At 35.7% G+C, this 22642-nt stretch overlaps 3 protein-coding genes and 1 pseudogene across 4 annotated transcripts; 1 reads left to right on the top strand and 3 right to left on the bottom strand.

Moving 5' to 3' along the window:
* The first annotated feature begins 1205 nt into the window (after window positions 1-1205).
* Window positions 1206-2752, top strand: LOC103320030 (gibberellin 3-beta-dioxygenase 1-like). The gene is made up of 2 exons (XM_008221642.2): window positions 1206-1678; window positions 2086-2752. The coding sequence occupies exons 1-2, from the start codon at window positions 1206-1208 to the stop codon at window positions 2642-2644; spliced, it is 1032 nt and encodes a 343-aa protein (XP_008219864.2). The 3' UTR covers window positions 2645-2752.
* Window positions 2753-4324: 1572 nt separating this feature from the next.
* Window positions 4325-7805, bottom strand: LOC103320031 (paramyosin-like protein). Of its 2 annotated transcripts, XM_008221643.3 has the most exons (8): window positions 7616-7805; window positions 7393-7506; window positions 7133-7300; window positions 6950-7029; window positions 6563-6710; window positions 6312-6392; window positions 5121-5243; window positions 4325-4728 (listed from the first exon to the last, which is right to left on the bottom strand). In XM_008221643.3, the coding sequence occupies exons 1-8, from the start codon at window positions 7640-7642 to the stop codon at window positions 4684-4686; spliced, it is 786 nt and encodes a 261-aa protein (XP_008219865.2). In that variant the 5' UTR covers window positions 7643-7805; the 3' UTR covers window positions 4325-4683. The 2 variants fall into 2 exon arrangements, with proteins under 2 accessions (XP_008219865.2, XP_088903200.1); XM_089047074.1 differs by lacking the exon at window positions 7616-7805 and having other exon boundaries at window positions 7393-7609.
* A 5333-nt stretch (window positions 7806-13138) lies between these two features.
* On the bottom strand, window positions 13139-15611 carry LOC103320032 (putative 2-oxoglutarate-dependent dioxygenase AOP1). The gene is made up of 2 exons (XM_008221644.2): window positions 15108-15611; window positions 13139-13897 (listed from the first exon to the last, which is right to left on the bottom strand). Exons 1-2 carry the CDS (start codon window positions 15491-15493, stop codon window positions 13330-13332), a joined length of 954 nt encoding a protein of 317 aa, XP_008219866.2. The 5' UTR covers window positions 15494-15611; the 3' UTR covers window positions 13139-13329.
* Window positions 15612-18971: 3360 nt separating this feature from the next.
* Window positions 18972-21571, bottom strand: LOC148919575 (putative 2-oxoglutarate-dependent dioxygenase AOP1; annotated as a pseudogene).
* Window positions 21572-22642: the final 1071 nt, after the last annotated feature.

Below are 22642 nucleotides of genomic sequence, written 5' to 3'. Positions count from 1 at the left end.
CATTTGTAGTTGCAGGCCCCAATTCATTTAAGAGGGCCGATGCCCTTTTTCTTTTTTTTCTTTTTTTTTTTTTATGAAGAAGGGCCGATGGTCTTTAATTTGGTGAAAGCTTCTATCTACCTACCCTGTTATATGAGCTATGCAATAGCGATGGTGTTACATGACGTCACAATGTCGTAGGGGAAAAAAATAATAGTCAAGGTCTCTTATTATAATGGTAGAGTCCCGTTCTCCAAGACCCCTTTAGTCCAAGAAAATTATAGTCAACCACCCTCAGATTAGATCTAAGGGACCACCATCATCCGATTGAAAAAAGCAGAACTTTCCACCACCACGTGATCAACTTCCACCATCTCCTTCATACAATGGAGACGATCAACCTCCATCTCCACCTTTAGAAAATTCTAAATAAAATCTTCATTTTTAAAAAAATTTAGCCGGATATGGGCGCAAGTCCTCACCTAATTAAGCACAACGTGTTAGCTGTTAGTATGACATCTATTATCTGTCTATATATAAAGACAGAAGCCTCAAATACTGAAACATCCAAAAATCCTGAAAATGTTCATACTTAACAAAAATATTAGAAAACCACAATCTAATATAATGAGAGTATAATAGTAAAAAAATAATTTGCTAAATTCTCTCTCTCTCTCTCTCTCTCTCTCTCCATGGATAACATTCATATGAAACGATAAAAACACATAATACATGCACCGAAAATCTACTTAAGATATACATATTATTAAATAGCATTTTAATAAGACATGTATAACCGTTAATACACCAAAAACATAGAATAGATAAGTACATGACAAGATATATCTTATATGCATGAACTCTCATATGTGCATACACACATATATTGAATGTGATTCATGCATAACATTCATATGAAACGACATTCCATATATATACATACACATTTTGGCCAAAAATAGAAAAAGATATATACATATTATAGATATATGTATTTCTATATAAGATTGGATTCTATATATAGGGTCGTACCTTTCCATATAAGATTACATTCTATATCTAGGGTCGAAACCCATTACAATCTTTCTCTCTCATCTCCATGTGTATAACTATATATGTATATATATACATTCCAGTCAACACTGGCAAAACAACCAGTCTCTTTGAGTCTTGATCTTTTCTCAGTCTTACGTTGCTGCTGTTTCTTTCTCCTAAGACAATTGCTAATGGGTGCTCTCGCAGAATCCTATAAAGACACCCTTCTCGAACCCCAACACATCCCCCTTGACTATGGTTCTGTCCATACATTACCCGACTCCCATGTATGGCTTGATGAGTCCGACGAATCTCCATCTGGGGTCCACTCCACTGGCCCGCCCGTTATCGACCTCGCGGATCCAGATGCTGCCAGGCTCATAATCCAGGCATGTGAGACATGGGGTGTGTTTCAACTGATAGGCCATGGCATTCCCACCAAGCTTATGGAGGATGTGCAGTCTGAGGCTGAAAAATTGTTTGATCTACCAGTTGACCAAAAGATGAAGGCCTTAAGATCTCCAGGGGGGAGCCAATCAGGATATGGTCTCCCTCCTATATCGCCATTTTTTGAAAAGCTTATGTGGCACGAAGGGTATCATATCATGGGGTCTCCGATCGAACATGCTAAGCTGCTTTGGCCCAATGACTATCAAGGGTTTTGGTAAGTCCTCCATGCATTTCCATGCACGTAGACAAAATGAAAATTATTCCAATTATAGTTTCTTCCATATGTGTATATTTCGTTTGGGATTTGCGAGGGTAATAGTTTACTTTTCGCCCTCTGGAATTTGGACTAATGCCTTGACCACTGTTTAGTGAACTTATTAAATTGCATAACAGTTCAATATAGTGTCTTATAAGTCTAATCTAGAGGGGTGAGACTCATAAGAACCAGCTTAAACTTATAATTTTTATGTAGTTCAAATCGAGTTATCAAATAAAATCTTCACGGTTATGTATATATGTTTGTATAGAAATGAGTGCCTATATATTTTAGTTCAACAATGTAATTATTATACTTAATTAAATTATGACTTGCATAAATTTTTATGTTTTTTTTTTTGGCAGTGACACAATGGTTCATTATCGGAGCCAATTGAAAGCATTAACCGAGCAGCTAATCCGCATTATCTTCAAATCCTTGAACATTAATCCTGAAGAAGTGGCTTGGCTTAAGGACACTGAAGGATTAAGTATTGGTCTTCAGTTAAACTGTTACCCCCCCTGCCCTGACCCAACCCGAGCCATGGGCATAGCACCCCACACAGACACATCCCTAATAACCATTCTCCAGCAATCCAAAGTCAGCGGCCTCCAAGTCTTCAAAGAGGGAGCCGGGTGGGTCCTTGTACAACCCGTACCCGGTGCCATCACAGTTAACCTCGGTGACATTTTCCACATCCTCTCCAACGGGGTGTTTACAACTGTCCGTCATCGTGTGGTGGCCACCCCGATCCGACGGCTCTCCTTTGCCTATTTTTATGCTCCTCCAGGTGATTTTATAGTCTCCCCAGTTTTGTCCAAGGATTTTGGGGAAGTGCCTAGGTATCAAACTCTGTCAGTGAAGGAGTATGTTGGAATCAAGGGCAAGCATTTCGAGAAGGCGCTTTCTGTTATTCAAAATTAAATGGGATTTTTCCCTATATATTTTATGGTGAATCTAAGTTAATTAAATAATGAGGTCAAACACACAGATGGTTTTTGTAATTTTTATTTTATTTTATGGTTTTTTTTTTCTGAAAGGTTTATTTTATGAGTAGTAATCCTTGGCCAGAGATGTGTTATTGTTATGAGTTTTTTCTTCTTCTTGTTTTTTGTTTTTTGTTTTTATAGCCAGGAGAGTCTAAAATTTAGACAAAAAATAATAATTCACATAAAGAAATTCGAACTTAAATACAAAGAAACGGGAGCTTACTATCCTGTCGAACCTAACTCACTCCAGTTATTGTTAGCAAAGATGTTGTGCATGCATGTTCTTTTTATTTTTTAACTTCTCGAAGACTCTATATATTAATGATTGGACCGCATGCAATAAAAGTATATAAAGGGGAAGAGAAACGTTCTTTTGATTTTAATCAGCATTTTGTGTATTAATAAAGTACAGTCAATCAAGCATGAGGAGCCAATCATATGATGACACATTATTACCTTATTGTTATCCTACAATCACAGTTGCGTAGGTCTGATTTGTTGTTTTTATTATTTTATTTGTTGTTGTGTGTAGGTTGAGTATAAGATGATAGTTGTGCAAAATTTCTTCTTCGGCTCATAATAAGTCCAAGGAAAAGCCTCATACAATAAGCAGAAAAGCTCTCTGTCCACACATATAAATTGTGTACAAAAGACATGCCATGCGAAACATTTTCATGTTTTCTCAACTACATAATGTGATAATTATATGCCAATATATCAACGCATCATCATATTTATGTTTAGTGATACTCGTTAAGAAGTCTTGAGTTCAAATCTCGGTTGAATAAATAAATAAAATTCCACATTTTTATCTTGCAAAATAGGATTTCCAATTTCCCAATTCACATGTCCCCTCCAATATTTGTTTTCTTCGCAGGGTTCAATGGCCGTCCACAATGGGGATCCAAAAGAGGGTACAAGGATCGAATGAGACGACTTGAGACGACTTAATTTTTTATCTTTTGGATTTTTTTTGTTAATTAATTTAGAGTAATGCTAGCAACCTTCTCTCTAACCTTCTCCTTTGGACATTCTCCATGTTTTACTTGACATGTGTCATTCTCCTTACACTTAAAACAATGTCATTAATATATTATACAAACTAACTTTTGCTTTCCAAGTTTACTCTTATTAAATGTATTCAATTTATCCAAACAAATTTCACAACTTTCTTACTATCATATTAATTTTTTTTTAACGTCAATTATTTTTTTTAAAGAAAATTTTTGCTTTAAAAAAAAAGAGGAAATGTCCTTTTTTAAAAATAAATAAATAAATTCTAATTCTAAACTTGACGTTAAAAAAAAAGGGACATTTCCTCTTTTTTAAAAAAGCTGACATTTTCTTAAATAAATATATATATATATATATGGTAAGAAAATTGTGAATTTTTTTGGGATAAATTGAATACAATTAATAAGGGTAGACTTAGAAAGCAAAAGTTAACTTGTATAATATATTAATGACATTGTTTTAAGTGTAAGGAGAATGATACATGTCAAGCTAAAAAGAAAGAATGTCCAAAAGAGAAGGTTAGAGAGAAGTTACTAGCATTCCCCATTAACTTAACGTGTGAAGATTCATGAACAAAACTGAACTGGTAGATAAGGCACAATTAAGGCGACGCAATTAATTAATTAATTAATGTATCCTAATCAGAAAGGAGTAGGTATTGTATGTAGATCGATAGAAACAAAAAAAATAAAAAATAAAAAATAAAAGTCATTGTTTGCTTCGTTGCCTTTGTGTGAAAAGAGATACGCCAGAGAACAAGACATCGCTCACATCATTCACATCCAGTATGGAAAAGATGAGTTGAATTTCTACATCAAGCTGATTAAGCTGATATTTCTATTCATTATTTGTATCTGGGTACGTTATCCTTCATTTCAAATGAATGAGTAAAGCATTCAACCGATGAGCGACGGCATGAAGTTGGCTTAACAACTCGACTTCACATGCTGCGGAGATGTTCTAAGAGGCACTTCTTCTGAGTACCTCATTCTTTGTACATTCCTCCTGCATATTTAAAGTACTAATTCAGTAATTTCGAGGGAATCAGTAAACTGAGAGTTGGTTATAGATAGTTTGGCAAGAGCCAGGACAATTACTATCAATTCTTGCCAAACTGCTAACCAACACTGTTACATCTCTGTGAAGTAGTGGACAATGATATTGACCACGCTAGGAAAATATAAATTTCTAGGTACCGCAGCATTTGGACCACCCAGAAAGGGATGGAAAAACAGTTGATGGTTTTCTAACATTAGACATTTTCTTAAGTAGCAGCACTTCCTAAATAATTATTCATTAATACAAGAATATGATAGACAAGAACAGAAGTTTTAACTGAAGGCTCCAGTGTCCCAAACACTAAATATTAATTGTGATGTCATGATTACAGTGCTTACCTGGAAAGCTTTTAAGAGAGAATAACAGTGCCTTTGCTCTGCAGTTGCTGCAACATGCTTCGCCTTCAGAGCATCACAAACTTTTTGCTCTTCTTTAAGTCCAAGTTGTACCTTTAGTAGCTTCTGTAAAATGGATTCAGCAGTAAAATTTAGGAATAACTAGAAGCATTTGTGAAAAAGTATGTACACAAGTTGAAAACGAGTTGAGGCTAATGAGGCAAATCAAATACTCAGTCATGTGGAAGTTTAAGTTGAGTTTGATTGAAGTAGCAGACAATACTGGGATATACAATTGTTGGGCACGAATGTGTAAGCGCATACTAAATTCATTTACTCCTCAATATGCTGGACACAGAACTCGGTTGAATTATATTAGTTTTATCTTATTTGTATCTCAAATAACTCAATACGGGGTTTGGCCTGTTACAGTTACAGGTGGTATTTTTAGCACATGAATTATATTTTATTTCTCTCTTCACTTAGTGGGTGCATCTGTTTGGTTTCAACCCTTATCCTACACTAGGGAGGACATATCAATACCTATAACTATCTCATGTTTTTGTCTGGATGCTTACCAAATTTTGAAGTGCCCAAGTTGTATAAAATCTACTATGATGTCCCTGATACTATTCAGTGAACTACACTGTTAAAGATTCATTATCAACAGTGATGATTGGCAACAGTGGGTTCACTAGGTTGCCGCAAGGCAGTAAGTTAGTTCCCCTCCAAAGCTATGTGTATAAATCCACACTAGTTAGAACTCTAACGGCTTCTCCCATTCAAGGAGTTAAAAGGCCATTAATTCAAGTCCTTGTAAGGTCATACGGATCTAAAGGCTATCTGACTAGATGCCAGTAAATGATTTACAAGGAAGGTAAAGGGGCAAAACTTTCCATTTTCTAAAGGAAAATCAAAGCAGAGCAAGTCGTTTGGTTCTCTTTGAGGGAAACCATCCTACTAGACTAGAAAACGGAATACAGAAACTATGGATCTCTGTGGACACATAAATAAAGTTGTATAAGGGAGTAAAAGCAATGTTCTTTAGAATCAACTAAAGCATACATTCCAAGATTGAGGAACTAAGTTTCTTCTTTACTAGGATTGCACACAGTTTCAAGGCAGAGTTGGGGTTTTCTTTTCCTGATCCCCAACAGAATATATGCAGACAATTTGATGACATTTGGGCATTACCTGTTGACTGCCCTTTATGATTCCCTCCATGGAGTTAATAAGTTTCATGCGACCATCAGTGCTAGTGATTGCATCTTGAAACTATACAAAGTTTACAAGCAAAATAAGTTGGTAATAATGACAATATAATAATAGCAGAAACAAGTGAAAAACATCCTGCATAAAATCAAATTATCGCAGAGAAATGAAGAAAAAGAAAAATGGTAGCATCCCATAAGAGGATATTGATGGCGAAATTTACAGCAGATTACCTGTGAATTTATTGAATTCAATAAAGATGTTTCCTTTAGCATCAATTCTTTGATCTCCAAAAGTGCATTATATGTGGCATAGAATTTACGAGTTTGTTGAAGTTTTCCCTGAATTTGAGCATTCAATTCTGAAAACCGCCGTTCATACCTGCAGAGCCAAGGTTGAGACAGTCGGTGTTTTTTCCTTTTTCTATCATAAACGCAGAAAAAATAATCAAAGACCATACATAAAAAATGCCCCAAACTTCAAATCTCATACTTTAAGTTGCATTTGAAGTCTACCCAACTCATCTAAAACCTTCAAACTGGTTTTCGTTAGCAACCATCTAGAATCTAAGTCCTAAACAAGCCCACAATTTATAAACAGAGAAAAAAAGGAAGACATACTGGATGAGTTCTGATTGAGATGGAACATCATCAATCTGGCGCTGCACTGCCAGCACTGCCCTTGATCTAGCTGCAAGTTCCTATACATATTACTGTTTTCATCACCAAATAAAAAATATAAAAAATTCTAGCAACACCATGTTGCAGAAAATAATCATAATGTTGTGAGCAACAGCAAATTACCCTTTTAGCTGAATCAATTTTCTCCACTGATTCACTCAACGGACGATCCAATTCATCAGAGACAGTCTGGCCATCATACCCATTTGCTATTTGGTCCTCCAATCTACGAACCTCAGCATCCAATTCAGAATTACTAGAAGACATTTCAAGCTCTTGCCTTTCCAGCTCCTGTAAAAACAGAATCAAATTTCAATCAATACCCGTCACCAAAAGACGACGACGCTTCGGGTATAAACAGAATCACAAGGAAACTAGCGAACCTTCAGTGCCTGCCTCAGCGATATCAACTTGTGCACCGCAGCTTTAGCTCCTTCCTTATCGATTTTCTCTCTTAAACTCTGCAATTCATTCGTAACATTCGCTTTCCTCTCAATCTGAAATAAAAAATGAAAACCCACATTATTAATAAAAACAACAACTTTTTCTTTGCCTAGAAAATCAAGAGACTCCATTTTTGCTACAAATGGTCAATATTTTACTGACCAATTCATTCAGATTGTCTTCTGACATCGTTGATCTTACGAATTGTTAAGTTTCACTGTAAAAACACAACAGTTTATAGAACGACGGCGTTTTGTAATTGGTCGGGCTTCGTTGCGAACAATATCGGATTGGGGATGAGTGAGTGAGGGGAGTTGACGGTTGAGGACGGCGATGAACCAGGCCGCTTAACGAACTTTTTTTTCTTTTTTCTTTTTCCCTCTAAACGACGAGGCATTTCGTGGGCTCGAGAAATTGGGCTTCTGGTGTTCTCGAGTGCATTAGATTTGGGCTTTGAGCTTAAGAGATTGTAAAGTATTGGATAAAGATTGCATGGTAACATCGGCCTGCAAATGGGATTTGTTGTTTTCAGCCTGCAAAATTTCTTTTTACATTGGTTTTTTTTTTTAACTTCTCATTTGAGGTTAATATATATTTTTTAAATTAGGATTCAGTCAACTATGTTTGGTCACGAAACTATGAAGACGAGATAATTAGTTTTCAACAGGAAACAAATTAACATTGGCTTAGTAGCGCGAGCTTCTAAGGGCTCGTTTGAGAGCGATTTTGAATACGCCATAATCATTTTTGAGAAGAAGTACATTTCACGTGCTTCTCCAAAAAATTAATTTTAGTGAGGAGGTTCTTCTCCATAATCACTCACAAACGAGCCCTACGAATGACATTAAAGTGATTGATCATTTAGACTAAGCCTTGTTAGTCAGATGAGGCGGTGCTCTTGAGATGTTCACTACGGTGAAATCTCACAAAGTACAACCCCCACCATTGGATTAGTAGGGAGCCCCAAACAAAAAGGGTGGGTAGTGTTGAGGCCCAAAATATTCACGGTTCGGCCCAAATAAATTCTCGGCCCAATTTGATGCTTTACCAAGAAGAAACCCGATTTGGGCATGCGAAAGTTCGTCATATGCGCTTGCACACATGTCACGCTAAACGACACGCCACGCTAAGCAATGAATTATCATTCCGCACCTAATCACGCCACAAGCTTAAGTGGGCCCCAAGCCACTCAAATACCCGGGGCTTGCTTGAGTGGGTTGTGGTATGGATGGTGATAAATCAACATGAGACCCATTGATGGACCGAGAAATGGAAAGTCTCGGGTTGCTTGGGAGCCTCGAGACTCAAGCCCGTTTCTTAGGCCCAAACATGTGGGTAAGCACAAGAGAGAAAAGTAGCCCAATACCCAAGCAAAACAACCCAACCAAAATAAAGTCCAAACTAAGAAGCCCAATGTTTAGTAAAAGCCCTTTTGCTTAGGAAATCACCTTGGCCCATATAAAAATCCTAAAATAGCCCACAAAAAACCTCAGCTTTTGGAGAAAGCAGAGGACACGTGAAGAGCAGATGGCAGACTCCTTAAGCAAAGCTGCTGAAACCAGTCTCAAGCCAGAGACATCCAAAGAACCGATGAATACCATCCCGCATGCTGTCAGAAGCATCCCTTGGACCAACATGTATTTTCACCTCTTTTCCTTCGTCAGATTCAGCCAAGGAAGAGGAAAGAAAAGAAGAAAGAACAGCAAACCAAGAGTGGAAGCTCCCATTGCACAGCCGCGGGAAAGGAGGATGTTGAGCCCCCAAATCCCCTGAATTCATGAAAATAGACAGAAGCGATCTTTGCCAAGAAAGGGAAGTCAGAGAAGGGGAGGAGAAAGGAAGAAAAGCTTAGCCAAAGTAAGTAGAAGCCATTAGGGTTTCTTGAAAATTGGTGATTTCCGGCAGCTATAAATTGAGCCTTCCCCTACCCAACAAAAACAACCCACAACCTGCGGAGAGCAAGCTTTCTCTCTAACTTGCAAAAACTCAACAAGCTCGTGCACTGTTCATCTTCTTCTCCAATTTTTTTCTGGCAGCCAGAAGAACTCTGCCTTTCTTTTTCCTCTTTCCCTAGTCGAATCCCTCACAAAACACCTCATTCCTTACTTAAACACTTTCTTTTCTCATAAACCAAGCCTAATTTCTCTCTTAGTGCTAAACCCATGTTGATTTTGCTCCCATGCCACATGCCACTCATGCTGAGCTGAAAAGACCATCTGTAAGCATGAAGAAATTACCTGTAAGCTGCCATTATTTTGGTTGGTGAAGATAACCAAAATACTTCCTAAGGCTCTACTGCCTTTTCGAAGTATTTTGGGGCTTAATTTTCGAACTCAGGCTCAAGGAGCAATTTCTTCCATTTTGCCCTTTACGGCAGTCAGTCCCGTAGTAGCTGCCGGAAGAAAAAAAGCCCCTACAGGTAGCAAACACAAAACTCAGTTGGAATTTTGATTGGGTCAAACATGAAACATGTTAGCAAGTTTATGGTCTGAACCTAAAGCCCCTTTGATTCAAATCTCATAATGATACAATCTTTTAACGTGATTCATGAACAATAAGAAGATAAACAATTCTTTTTCCCCTTATTAATGTGATGAATTCTCATGTAATTAGAGGGGTTTCCTCCTTAAGTTGAGTTTGGTTCAAAAACGAGTAGAGAGGGAAAATTAAGTCTTGAGTGTTAAAAACTCCAAGTCAAAGCAATTGAATTCTCAATATTTGAGGGCAAAGGTGCCAGGCATGCATGAGCTAAACTTGGACTTTATCGTTTAAGTCATCTAAACCAAAGAAAAAATGAAAATGAAAAAAAACCCAGTGTTTGTGGATTGGGGGGCAAAACCATGACATCTGGCTGGCCTAATGAAAGCTTTGGTTGACCAAATAAGACAAGAAGAAACAGCAAATACCGCACAAACCACGCCCACATTTGATGGAGTACATGTACAAATGTAATGTAATGAGGCAATTAAGGGTCAATCAAATCTGATCTTGTCATCATGATTTACGACTAAGCAATGCATGAGGGCAAACAACTTGAGCAAATAATACAGGCTAGCCTGGCTATCAGAGTACAAAGTACAAAACATGATGATGCATGATCTATATATACAGTCTTTTTTTAACGATGCAAATTATTTATTTTTTACATATTTATTTAGAGATCATATTTTAAAAAATTATGCAAATTGAAAATTATTAAGTCATCTAATTGAAACCAACAAAATCAATAAACACGATAATTAAAAAAATTACTTGAATTTCAATAATTTAATTAAGTGACCCAATAATATCGGATTCAAGTGATTTTTTGTAGAAATGATCTTTGAATGAATATATACAAAATAGACTGTTTGAATTAGTGAAATACAATATGAAATGGGTTCTACAAGGATGTCTCTCTATATTTTATAATATAAAGTTTCAGTTGAAGGATCCCTCAATAAAAAGGAATTGTATATTACGTTCCATAACATAATATATATATATATATATATATTAAAAAATGGCTTCTACTTAAAGTTAAAAAACGGCTTCTACTTGAAGTTCAAATTTGCTTAATTAGTTTATATCATTGCCTTAAATCGTGGCTTGGGGTGGGGTTTGAGGTCAATGTGCACATCACATATCATATACATTCACATGCAGACCTCCATGATTAGCAACTATTAGAGCCAAATTAATCATATAACCCAAGTTTATTGTTTTTTTATTTTATTTTTCATAACATTCACATGGCATATATTACAACCCAAGTAAGTATTAATTATATTTAACTATGAATGTCTTTGATTAATTATTATCTTTTATATGGATTAACTAAATGAAAGTCTTACATCACACATGTCACTCATTGTGCAGATCATGATTGCCCTAGATTTTGTAACTTGATTATATAGATACTTTCACTATAAGCGTCCTTTCTTATGTGGCTTTATAGATCAACAATGGAAATCCTTTATATATTTTATTTCTCGTTTCATGTGTTATTTCCATTGCACTCTCCCAAAAGGTTGACTTGCCTCATGAGCTGTAGATCGGGATGGGCAATAAAGTTTTTTTTTTAAAATTTATTTTTTGAGCTTGTCCAATATAGATCCTTACATTTTATATTTCATAGACATATACCCATCACTCTATAAATCTATGTGTAAAATTCAATTTCAAATTTAAATGACTAGTAGGATATAAGAGGTCTTAGTATTTCTATGTTTTTACATCATTGCCACTAAACTTCATATTTTATTTATAATTTATTTCAAGCATTTCATTAACTGCCATAATTGTAATTAATATATTCCCTATTAATAGCATATCAATCACCCATTGCTTTTAGTTGTCATTCCCTCTCACATCTCGCCCCCTAAAATTGCAAACAAAAAAAAAATCTGTAAATTACATATCCAATAATGTACCTATGAAAAATATAATATAAATATATACATATAAAATATAGGTATATTACCAAAAAAAAAAAAAAAAAAACAAAGTCAGTTACTTTGTAATTGCGTATATTTTTCATAATTATAAATAGGTACACAATAATTTATATAAAATATAGGTACATTATTTACCCACAGGTAAATTATTTTACAATATACCTGTAAATGTGTATAGGTACATTATTTGGAATAGATAATTATGTACACTTTTCATACTAGGTAAATTATGTTTTTCATAAAACAAACAAGTAATAGGTACATTATTTTTTCAACATAATTAGTATGTACAATTTTATTCATAAACAATTGTAAAGTGGATTATTAGTCATGTATAATTCATAAAAAGAAAATAACATAAACATTTTATTAAACAAACCGATTACCTAAATTTGAATTTATGGTTAAATTTTTTAAAACATGTTTCAAAATTAATTCCTACATCCATTACAACCATTTGGAGATCTTTCCAAATTCAACATATATCATTATATACAATCCAATTAAAAACTGTTTCCATATTGATTCATACATTAATATACAAAATGCAATAATGGCTTAGTTGGGGGTATTTTTGGAATCTAAAAAGTACAATAAATCAGATTTTATGCTTAATTAGGTAACTTGCTGAGTTGGATCCTAGTTATGGGTTTTTACTTATACAAATTGGGTATTATTTATATGAACAAAAAGTGAAGGGTTTTAGATATGGCAAATTGAATTTGAAGGGTGTAAGCCAAATTTACTATTATTTTTTTTATAAAGGTTTTCATATGCTGGGTATTTTAGAGCGCAAATGATCCCAAACCCACCCTTTAGAGCTCCCCATCTTCAGCCCTCATCTCCAGATCCTTTCCATTTCTCTAGCACTACCTCTTTCCATGTTCGAGAAGAATGTAACAGTATTTCTCTTTATGATATTAGAACATATACTACTCTCGAATCCCTTCTCCTAATATATTAAAAAATAAATAAAACCACCTCTTGTCTCCGCCTTTGCCCACAGGATTGCAAGAATGCAAGCTACTCCCTAGACTAATTTATTATGTGCATTGTCAATAAATGCCCTAATTACACTAGCCACCACACATTTTTGAGATGAAAATTTACTTGTGCAAGCGGCCTATAATTCAAATGGTTAAGAGCATTTATTCGTGCAGATGAGGTTCTAGGTTCGATTTTCCCCTTCTTCACTATCGCTTATCAAAAGATGAAAATAACTTGTACTGTATATCAATGATCCAACCCATAATTAAACCAAATATATTTATATGGAAAAGATGCAAGATACTTCTACACATATATTGTCTAAATTCCATACCAACCACACACACTAAAATTATTTGTCTTTAATGAAAGTAAAACGCACCACACATATATAATAAAGCAACCTTATTACAAAATACATCCCCGATGGATATATATAGTCATAATTATATATCAAACTCCAGCATATAATTCAAGTGCATCTTCACCAATATTGGACGTGAAGTATGTGAAGTATTCAGCAAAGTTGAATGGCTTGTATAGCAAAGGGTGCTCTTTGTCTATAAATTCCTGAGGTACTTCAATTACCACCTCCTCTTTAGGCAAAGCAAATAGGGCATACGAGTACCTCTCTTTGTCCCCACTCATCATAACCCTATGTGTCACTGCATGAAGCCTCCCATTGCTCCAGGCTTTAAGTGCATCCCCAACAAACACCATAACAGCTTCTTTCGGGACCATCACCTCCACCCATTTGCCTTGTTTGGTCAGAATCTCTAGGCCTTGCACATCGTTTTGGCACAGAATGGTTAGGGTGTTTTTGTCAGTGTGAGGCACAAGACCAAGGGCATTGTTAATGTTGCTTGGAGGAGGAGCTTTGTACTTCATGAAACGAAAAGCACTGGTGGTGTTTTGGGCCTGGGATTCATAGTGGTCTCCCAAGCCAAAGCTCTCCAAAATCATCCTAAGGATGATGAGATTCAATTCCATCATCTTTGAAGTCATGGATTTCATAGCCTCACTACCATGACAAAACAAAACAAAACATATACAGTCATGTACCAGAAAAATGTAATAGCACAAGTCAACCATTATCACTAGCATATATAACAATTCAATAATCTTGGATTTTCAATTCCACGTAAGTCGCGGGGTTGTCAAGAGGAAAAAAATTAGGATAGGGACTTTCCTGCCACGTTGCAGGTTGATTTGTTTCGTTCAAACATATCATATGTTATAAATTTTTAATTATAATTCAAATTTTATAACACATGTTATGTTTTAACTAAAAGGTACCTATCACGTGAGAGATATTCCCCATTCAAAATTTTATCCTCATGAAGCTCATGAATATATGCACCTACCCGTTATCATTATATATGTACTCTTGTGATGGGATATATGGAGTTGAAGTTATTGTTGACTATTGTACATAATCCAAGAAAGTGCAATTGAGTTTTAAATGAGGCAGTTACATCTGCATAAGAAACTGATTATCTTGCCCTGTGATGGAGTTCTACAAGGACATGTGCGCAGGCATGATATAGCCAGAACTATATAACAATCATATAAAGCTGGCACTCCTTTAATTCAATCTGTTTCAAGGGATAAGCCTTATTAAATGAGGCATTGGCAGGTAGCGAGGGTGTTGGGTAGCAGCCATTGTCATGTCAAAAATATGGAGTTTTTATGTCATCAAAATGCCGTTGCTTGGTTTGAAAGTGTCCAATTTAAGGAAAGATTCTCAATCATCTAGTGACCTAAACCAAAATTCTTTCCTAATCTGATCTAAACAGATAGTGATTAATCTTCTGTTTAGCTGCAAAACTATGTATTTATAATTAACTCCCCACCCTCTTCGAATCCAACTTTCGAAATCAATAAGTTGAAAGGTAATATATGACATGAGAAAAATGTTTGAGGGGTGATAGCAAAAGAGCAATTTTATTCTTAGCAACTCTTGGTTTGTCTTAGACTCCTACAGTGGGATATCTCAGACTGAGAACAACAGTTCTTGCTTTTTTTTTATGAAAAATAAAAATAAAAACCAAAATTAAATTTGACCTTGTGGTTTTTTTTTTTTTTTTTTTTACAGCAAGCGATAGAATTTTATTCAAACAACTGGATATATATATATTTGGGTGATGAAGCATGTAATAATATATATGTGATCAAAGCTAAACCAACATGTTTATTTTCCAAAGCTTAATTAGAAAGCAAGAATATCTCACCAAAAAGAAGGCTTGCCTTGTGGCCACATGAGGTTGGTGAAGGCTTCAGCTGCATCGAGCTCGCAGGCATTGTCGATGCCAAAGCTTTCGTTCAAGGGAATGACAGGGCTTTTCCCTTCATAGCTTTGGTAAGGCTTGGGGCTTGTGTGCTTCTGCTTGGTCTCTTCAGGCAGATCAAACAAAGCTTTCATGGCCGCCACCATTTCTTCACGTAAATTCATGGGGATCTCATCCTTCACTAACAAAAGAAAGCAACCATAATTCTCACATGCCTCTCTAACTTTGTTGTTCATAGCTTTCCATTCCTCAGTCCCTTGTTTTAAAACTAAACCCTCTGAAAAATCAAGAATTGGAAGTACTTGATCGGCATGAGCTTCCTCTCCCATCTCTATCTTTCTCTCTCCTTGTCTGTCTCCTACTCTCCAACTCGTTTCTTAGAAATTTAAGGGGAAGAACCCTCACTCAATATATAGAAAGCTATGGCTAATGGTTCCACGGGGTAAGCCCCCAACCAAAGAAAAAAAAGTCTTAAAGATTAATTGTATCCTACCCGTTTAGCTGGTTATTTGGGCACCCACTTATTTTTCTACCCTTGTTATTTCTTTGCTCGGATGTAGATCTTATGTCACAATGACATGTCATCACTCCTATAAGTAATATATACATCACTTGTCACATAATGTGTCATTAGCTATAATATCTCTCATTTAGATATTGCCAAATTCAATAACTTATTAATATAAAATGTTGCCAAACTATAACTTATTAATATAAGAGGAAGGCGACTTGTAAGCAAAATTTGTTTAATCAAAATGTTTTGCTAATTAACAAATAAAACAACTATTTATATAGACTTTTTAGTTGTCATAGTCCCTGAATTTAGACCCGATTTGCATTTTGGTCCTCGAATTCATAAAATGGTTGATGTAGTCCTTCAACTTCATTTTCGTTTCTTGCCATCATATGTGTTACATTTTTTGTTAAATTTAGGAGTAAAATTGTTACTTCAAATCCAATCCCCCATCACTCACACCAGCACCACTCCTACCACCACTTGGTACCAAAATCCACCATTTCCACCACCACAAAAACAAAGAACAAGAACAAGACCACGTTGCCTTCTTTGAATTTTTTTTATTTACACCCATCAAACGTCTAAGTTCACCCCAAATTTTTTTTCAAAACCTTAAAATCCAACTATAACGTATGACCAACACTGCTAACGGAAGTGGAGTTTAGAGACTAAATCGACTATTTTGCAAATTCGATGACTAAAATGTAAATCATGTCTAAATTTAGGACCATGGCAACCAAAATGATTTACAAATTCATAGAGTTTTGATATATTATTAGCGAATTATGATTCATAGTGATCTCTACGAAACCAAGAAGGATAAATTATCTAGTTGAAAGCAAAAATGCATATAGTTTGTAACAAACTTAACAAGTAACAAAAGTAGATATGGAGAAGAAAAAAATACCTTCACAAAGTTTTAACAAACAAATACCAAAGGTCGATGGTTCAAGTTTCTTTTAGTCGGATGATCTTAAATACAAACAGCCCACAGCTCTGTGAGTTGAAGAGAAGACTTTCGTGCCCACATGGGTGCATGGTGTGCAGCTCCTCTAATAAAGATATGGGGTGAGGGAGGGGTACCCAAATAATTTGTCCAAATTCAATATAAACCCTATCAATGCTTTGTGTTTCTGTATTAATTAAGTTGACATTTATGGTGTGGTTCCTTTTTTGTCCTTTTTCTTCTTTCTGTCATTTATATTACGTTGGCAATATTGAAAATGATTAGGGAGCATAATGTAATTAATGTACTGGTTGGAAAATGATATGTGAGTAGATTGAAGAAGATGTGCAACAGTTGTATCCAACAAATTACAAAAAATAAATTCAGCTGATGAGACATGCACCAAGAACAAACCCTTTGTGCTTGACTCGACATTCGACAAGTCGGCAAGCTACACATGGCACAGTATATGTTACATAAATTGCTCTATTTGTGAATTTGTGATGCTATTGAGATACACACATACATATATATATATATATACATATATAATTATTAATTGACTTGCGAGTCGGTCCAACAACCATGGGCTCTTGAACTTATCTCCATTTTATTATAATTTTTCTCTACTCATTACAGAAGGATACGTCTCGGCGTCGAATCTCTACTTGCATTTCGATGTTGGATTTTTACTATCATTCTTTTTGTATTTCTTCAAATTTGGAATAAGTCGCAAAGACTCTTTGGATTTTCTGTGTAGTTTTCACATCTTCTTTTGTGAGAGTTTTTCACCTCTCTCCAGCGAGAGTTTTACCTCTTCCAGCGAGAGTTTTATTTGTATTGTTGTGATTTGGATTTCTCAAGCTTTATCTCTTTTTAGTTTGCAATCTTAGTTGGCATGTCTATGCCAGAGTTTTTTTGATCATGCGTGATCATTAGTGGAGAAGCCTCATAATTATGATGTTAAATTATTCCGTTATTGTAATTGTCTTTTGTGACTAATGACTTCTTTGACTAAATTATGAATGCAATAATTTCTCAACCGAAAAAAAAAGAATCACTTAAAATTGTGATCTCAAACGAAATTAATTAGCTTCTAGATGGATTAAGGTATCTTATGCTTTACCCACCATTCATACCATATGTACGAATTACATCATTTTTTTGTTAAAAAAAAAAGATTTTTGTGAAGCCCACACCAATGGAAATGAGTTTCACATTACTGTAGTCCATGGACAATTATGGACCAAGCCATTGTCATAGTTGTTGCTGAAACAGAGTCAGAGGGAAAGATTAATAGTCACTTTTGGTTGCCAAACCATTAAACATGTGCAATACGAAAATATTCTGTGCATTTTATTATGTCTTCTGGGTAATCGTACAGTATGGCTTTATATGTAAGTGGTCCAAGAAACACAGCGCGCAAATCTTTTCTTGCTTTATTAGACCTTTCACAATTAGGTCCTAATAAAAATGGTGGAAGATTTAAGTAGGGTATGGACCATGTTCATTGGTGTCCCAGACTCATAGACTTGGTAGGGTTGCACCAACATTTAGAACCCTTTGCCCTTCCTACCAAGGTACACTCAAATGGGTCAAAAACTTTACCACATTATGAAGGAATTTTTTTTGAATACAAGGGATAGTCTAAACTATAAGGGGATGAAGGTTTTATACACAACCAAAGTGTTATGAGGGTTCAAACTTAAGACTGTAAGACTTTGAAATAGCGTGAAAAGCTTACCCAACCAATATGGCTGCAGCTGTGTATTTATATTGATTGTATTGATAAGTACAGGTTTGAAAAACAGAAAGCTGTTCCTATAAGTCAAGATCATTTTCCAATGGCTAGACCCGTTGGCCATTATGAAAGAATCTTTGACATGAATGTAAGAGAAAAAGAGGCTAAAAGAAAGTAGACGAAAATATTAAGTGTTTTCTCTGTGGAGCAAAAGATTCTTTTTCTTCTTCTTCTTTCGTTTTCTTAATCCTTTCTCTTTGAAGCAACTCAATGGCTTCTGTGGACCAAGCTACGCAGAATCCCATTTGAACTATATATCTCACTTTGGTTGAATCTCTTCAAATTTGAACTATCTTTTGAGACTACCTAGAGCTATCCATTTTTGTGTCACTTTGTTAGTATCCTTCGCACACCTGCCTTAAACTTTTGATTTCAAAAGTTGGTGGCTAAGAGAGCTGCTTAAATACGCTTTGTACATTAATGGGTCTATTTCAAAACCAACAGACAAGAACCACTTTGTTTTCTAAATTTATCAAATTTCAATTCTGCACGGCTGCTAAAAACAAATTGCAGATGCAACCTGCAAAGAGCCTGAGAGTGTCCTCAAGTGCAAATTCCAGCAAATGCAAAAATTTGCTTTGCTGAGTCAATGGGCACTCCTTCCTCTGAAGAAGAGAACTTAAAAAATTACATGAAGTCAAACTCTTTAAAAATTTGGGGATGTTCTTCATCTATTAGCTCCTTTGGTGGCTTGATGATGGTACCCTCTGTTGGAACTGGAAATATTCCTAACGAAATTCGTTCTCTCTCCGCGCATCATCACTCGATGCTTCACAGGATGCATTCTTCCATTACTCCATGCCTGCATGTCAATGTTCCAATGACCACAAGTTATCATTAGTGAACTTTAACCTTTGTTTAATTTTTACATCATCAGTTTAAGGCAAGGGAAAACTTCAGCCCTCTCAGAAGGTGTTACCAAGTTGCATATTTGCTGCACAATTTAATTAGGTCACATGGTCTAATAGTATTTCAGTTATAAAGTAGTTCACTAATAATTTGTACCATAAGAGGATCTCCAACAATAAAGAGAAAGGAGCTAGGAGATAGAGACAATTTGACCCATTGTCCATCCTTGGATTCAAATTCAATCCCTGAAACTTGATCCTCACAAAGGATGGTGCTCAACAGTTTGTCAGTGTGAGCACCTTCATTACCCGTAGCAGCGTCTTGCACGGTACAATTGAATCTGATTTCTCTCCCAAGCCATAACTATCAAGAATCATCATTTCAATCATGTCCTTCAGCTCATCCAGCTGCCTCATCATAGTAAGTATAGTGTTGCTGTTGGAAACAGAACAACATCAACAAGTGCTTCAGCAATAAATATGAGGATAAAATGTAATGGGGTATGCATATATAAAACCACGTTATATATAGGTTGAATTAAACAGGCTCAAAATAAGCTAAAAATAAATAAAAATTATTACCAAAAGAGGTCATGGCCATTAGGCCAGAGTAGTTCTGTGAATTCTCTAACAGCTTCAAAGTTGGAGGCATCTTCAAGGCCAAGGCTCACATACAAGGGAACATGTGGATACTCTCCACAGTAACCATGGAAAGGCTTTGGATTAACATTCTTCTTCTTTGTTTCCAGTGGAAGGCTGAAAAGTTGCCTTATCAGTGAGAAGGCCTCTGCTCTTTACTGCAGAGGTATCTTATCATACACTACTTCAAAACATCCCTAATTTTCAGAAGCCTCTCTAACCCTCTTGCACAAACTGTCCTGAAGCCGAGTACTGTTTCTTAATTCTAGTTGTGCTTTGGTGAATTGCTTCTTTGTTGGAGGATTTTATTTATATTGCACATGGTTCTTCTAGTGACAATGATATATAGACAAATACCAACTTTCTAATTGATCTAAAATAAATCCCAACTAGAATCAAAGACCAATCAGAGGCCATCAATTAGACATAAGAGCTGTCCAGAAAATTCAAGAACACTAGAAGCTTACATAATACAACGTTAACTAAACAACCAACTGTATCCATCACCTTACATAAACATCTGAGAAATTGCAGATCAATAGATAGTTCATTTGTTTGCTACCAAACATTTTAGAATCATGTCCGGCCATGTCGTGTTTCAACATAAACTAATATTTTCAAGTAGATACTTTTTATTACCCCTTCGTTGTCTTCACCATTCACTTAACAAAAATGGGCATGGCTCCATTAACCATCGTATACTTTTTGTATTGACAACTTGTGTAGCCATTGATATTCAGGCTCTATGAAAAGCATGCATTATAAAGAACATGAATCAACGGAAGGAAATGAAGGCCGTCCTGCCTTCGATGATCGAAACTCTTGCTCTGCCACTATCTGGTTCAATCAATGACAGAGAAATTTGAACTAGAGGCTCCAAATTAACCATATTTTATAATTCTCAAGTTTAACATTACATTCCTTTTCTTGTCCTCCATTGAAACTGCATATTATCATCTGAAGAAGAATCGACAGCTCGGAATTATACGCCTTGAACAACTTTGAAACCGAATGACAATTGAAGCATAAAATTTCTATAGAGCTTGTTGATGCTCTTTTTCGGAAGGGTCAACTTAGAGAAAAAGGGGTTTGCCTTCAGCAGGGAAAGGGTCTAGTTCAATAAAGGCTAACCTGCAAAGACCAGTGTCAACAGCACCGGTGTGGTGCCGGCCGAGAATGCTTAAGTCAGCTAAGAAGGGTAACTTTTGCAAGTAATAGTAGTAGTTATCTTACTGGTACTGTTCCCTTTTTATATCATGTGGGATGTGCAAGTCCGCGGTGGTGATGTCATGAGAATTAGGTTTAGTTTGTGAGCTTTGGCAGTTGGGAGTTTCGGCATGTGCATCTCGGAAGAGTGTCTTCCTTCGGCAGGAGAGATTGCCTTGGTGCTAGTTGTTTTGAGACTTATGCCGGTTGATTATGGTGTAAACAGCTGTTTGAAGAGTTACAACAGTTCCATGAAGCCTGAACATAGAATACAACAAAAATAGTATTATATGGTCAATCAATGTTCATCTAAAAAGAGAAACAACCATTCCTTCACTTCCAGAGCTTGACAATCTTATCATAACTAGCTGAAGCAACCACACCTGTAACAGGTGACACAGCCAAAGAAGCAACACATTCTTCATGTGCTGGTAGAAGCATTGTCTTCATCTCGGGAATGTTCCATAGCTACAAAACCTACAGTTATTGTCCCCAGTTAAAAATCAAGCATGAAACCGGTGCAGCAAGAACATAACTGTCAGTCTAGGATCCCTTTCTGGCAGTGAAACAGGTGAAATGGGAACCAAGTCATAAGGTTTAGTCCCCCTTCCCAGCCATATGGGACTCCAACGAAATTCCAAACAGAGAAGAAAATAAAGCAAAACAAAACAAAGAAAATATCCGTTTATTATATCCTTTTATCAAGGCCACCACCACTGGCCCTGCGTATTTTCTGATGTCTTTTGTTAGAGGGTTTATTAATTTAATACTGACCATCTGCTGAAGCTGAAGTGAAAATGATTTAAAAGTAGTATTGCCGTGGCTTTAACTCGGCTCTTTTTTTAAATAAATAGTATGGCCAGGCAGCTATACTCGTTCTTAAAAAAATTGGAAAAAACCGAGTATCGCCGACCGGCTATACTGTTTCTATTTTAAAAAATTCTTAAAAACCTATAGAGCCGTGCGGCTATACTACCTCTGTTTCTAAAAAAATACAAAACCACATATAGCCGACCGGCTTTACTGTTTCTTAAACAAATAAAAAATCATATAGCCGGTCGGCTATACTACATCTTTATTTATAAAGAACCGAGTATAGCCGTTCGGCTATCCTATTTCATTTTTTAAAAAAATTGGAAAACCCAGTATAGCCGGTCGGCTATACTATTTATGAAAAAGAGATTTTTATAAAAAAGAGCCGAGTAAAGCCGAGCCTCAACACTATTTTTTTTTTTAATTACGAAAAACTGAGTATAGCCAGTTGGGTATACTATTTCTTTTTAAAAAATTAAAAAGGAGTATAGCCTAACGGCTATACTATTTCTTTTAAAAAATTTGAAAAACCCATCTATACTAATTTTTTTGGAAAATTACAAAAAAAACCGGTTATAGCCGCTCCGCTATACTACTTTTTTACAAAATTACAAAAAAACGAGTATAGCCGGTCGGCTAGACTATTTCTTTTTAAAAAAAAAATTGGATACGAAAAACAAATAAAAACAAAGTATAGCATACTATTTC

This window comes from Prunus mume, linkage group LG2 (assembly GCF_029339155.1).
Source record: "Prunus mume cultivar Tortuosa linkage group LG2, ASM2933915v1, whole genome shotgun sequence".
NCBI lineage: Eukaryota > Viridiplantae > Streptophyta > Magnoliopsida > Rosales > Rosaceae > Prunus > Prunus mume.
Note: the sequence above shows the minus strand (reverse complement) of the source record. Positions and strands in the feature narration are given on the sequence as shown.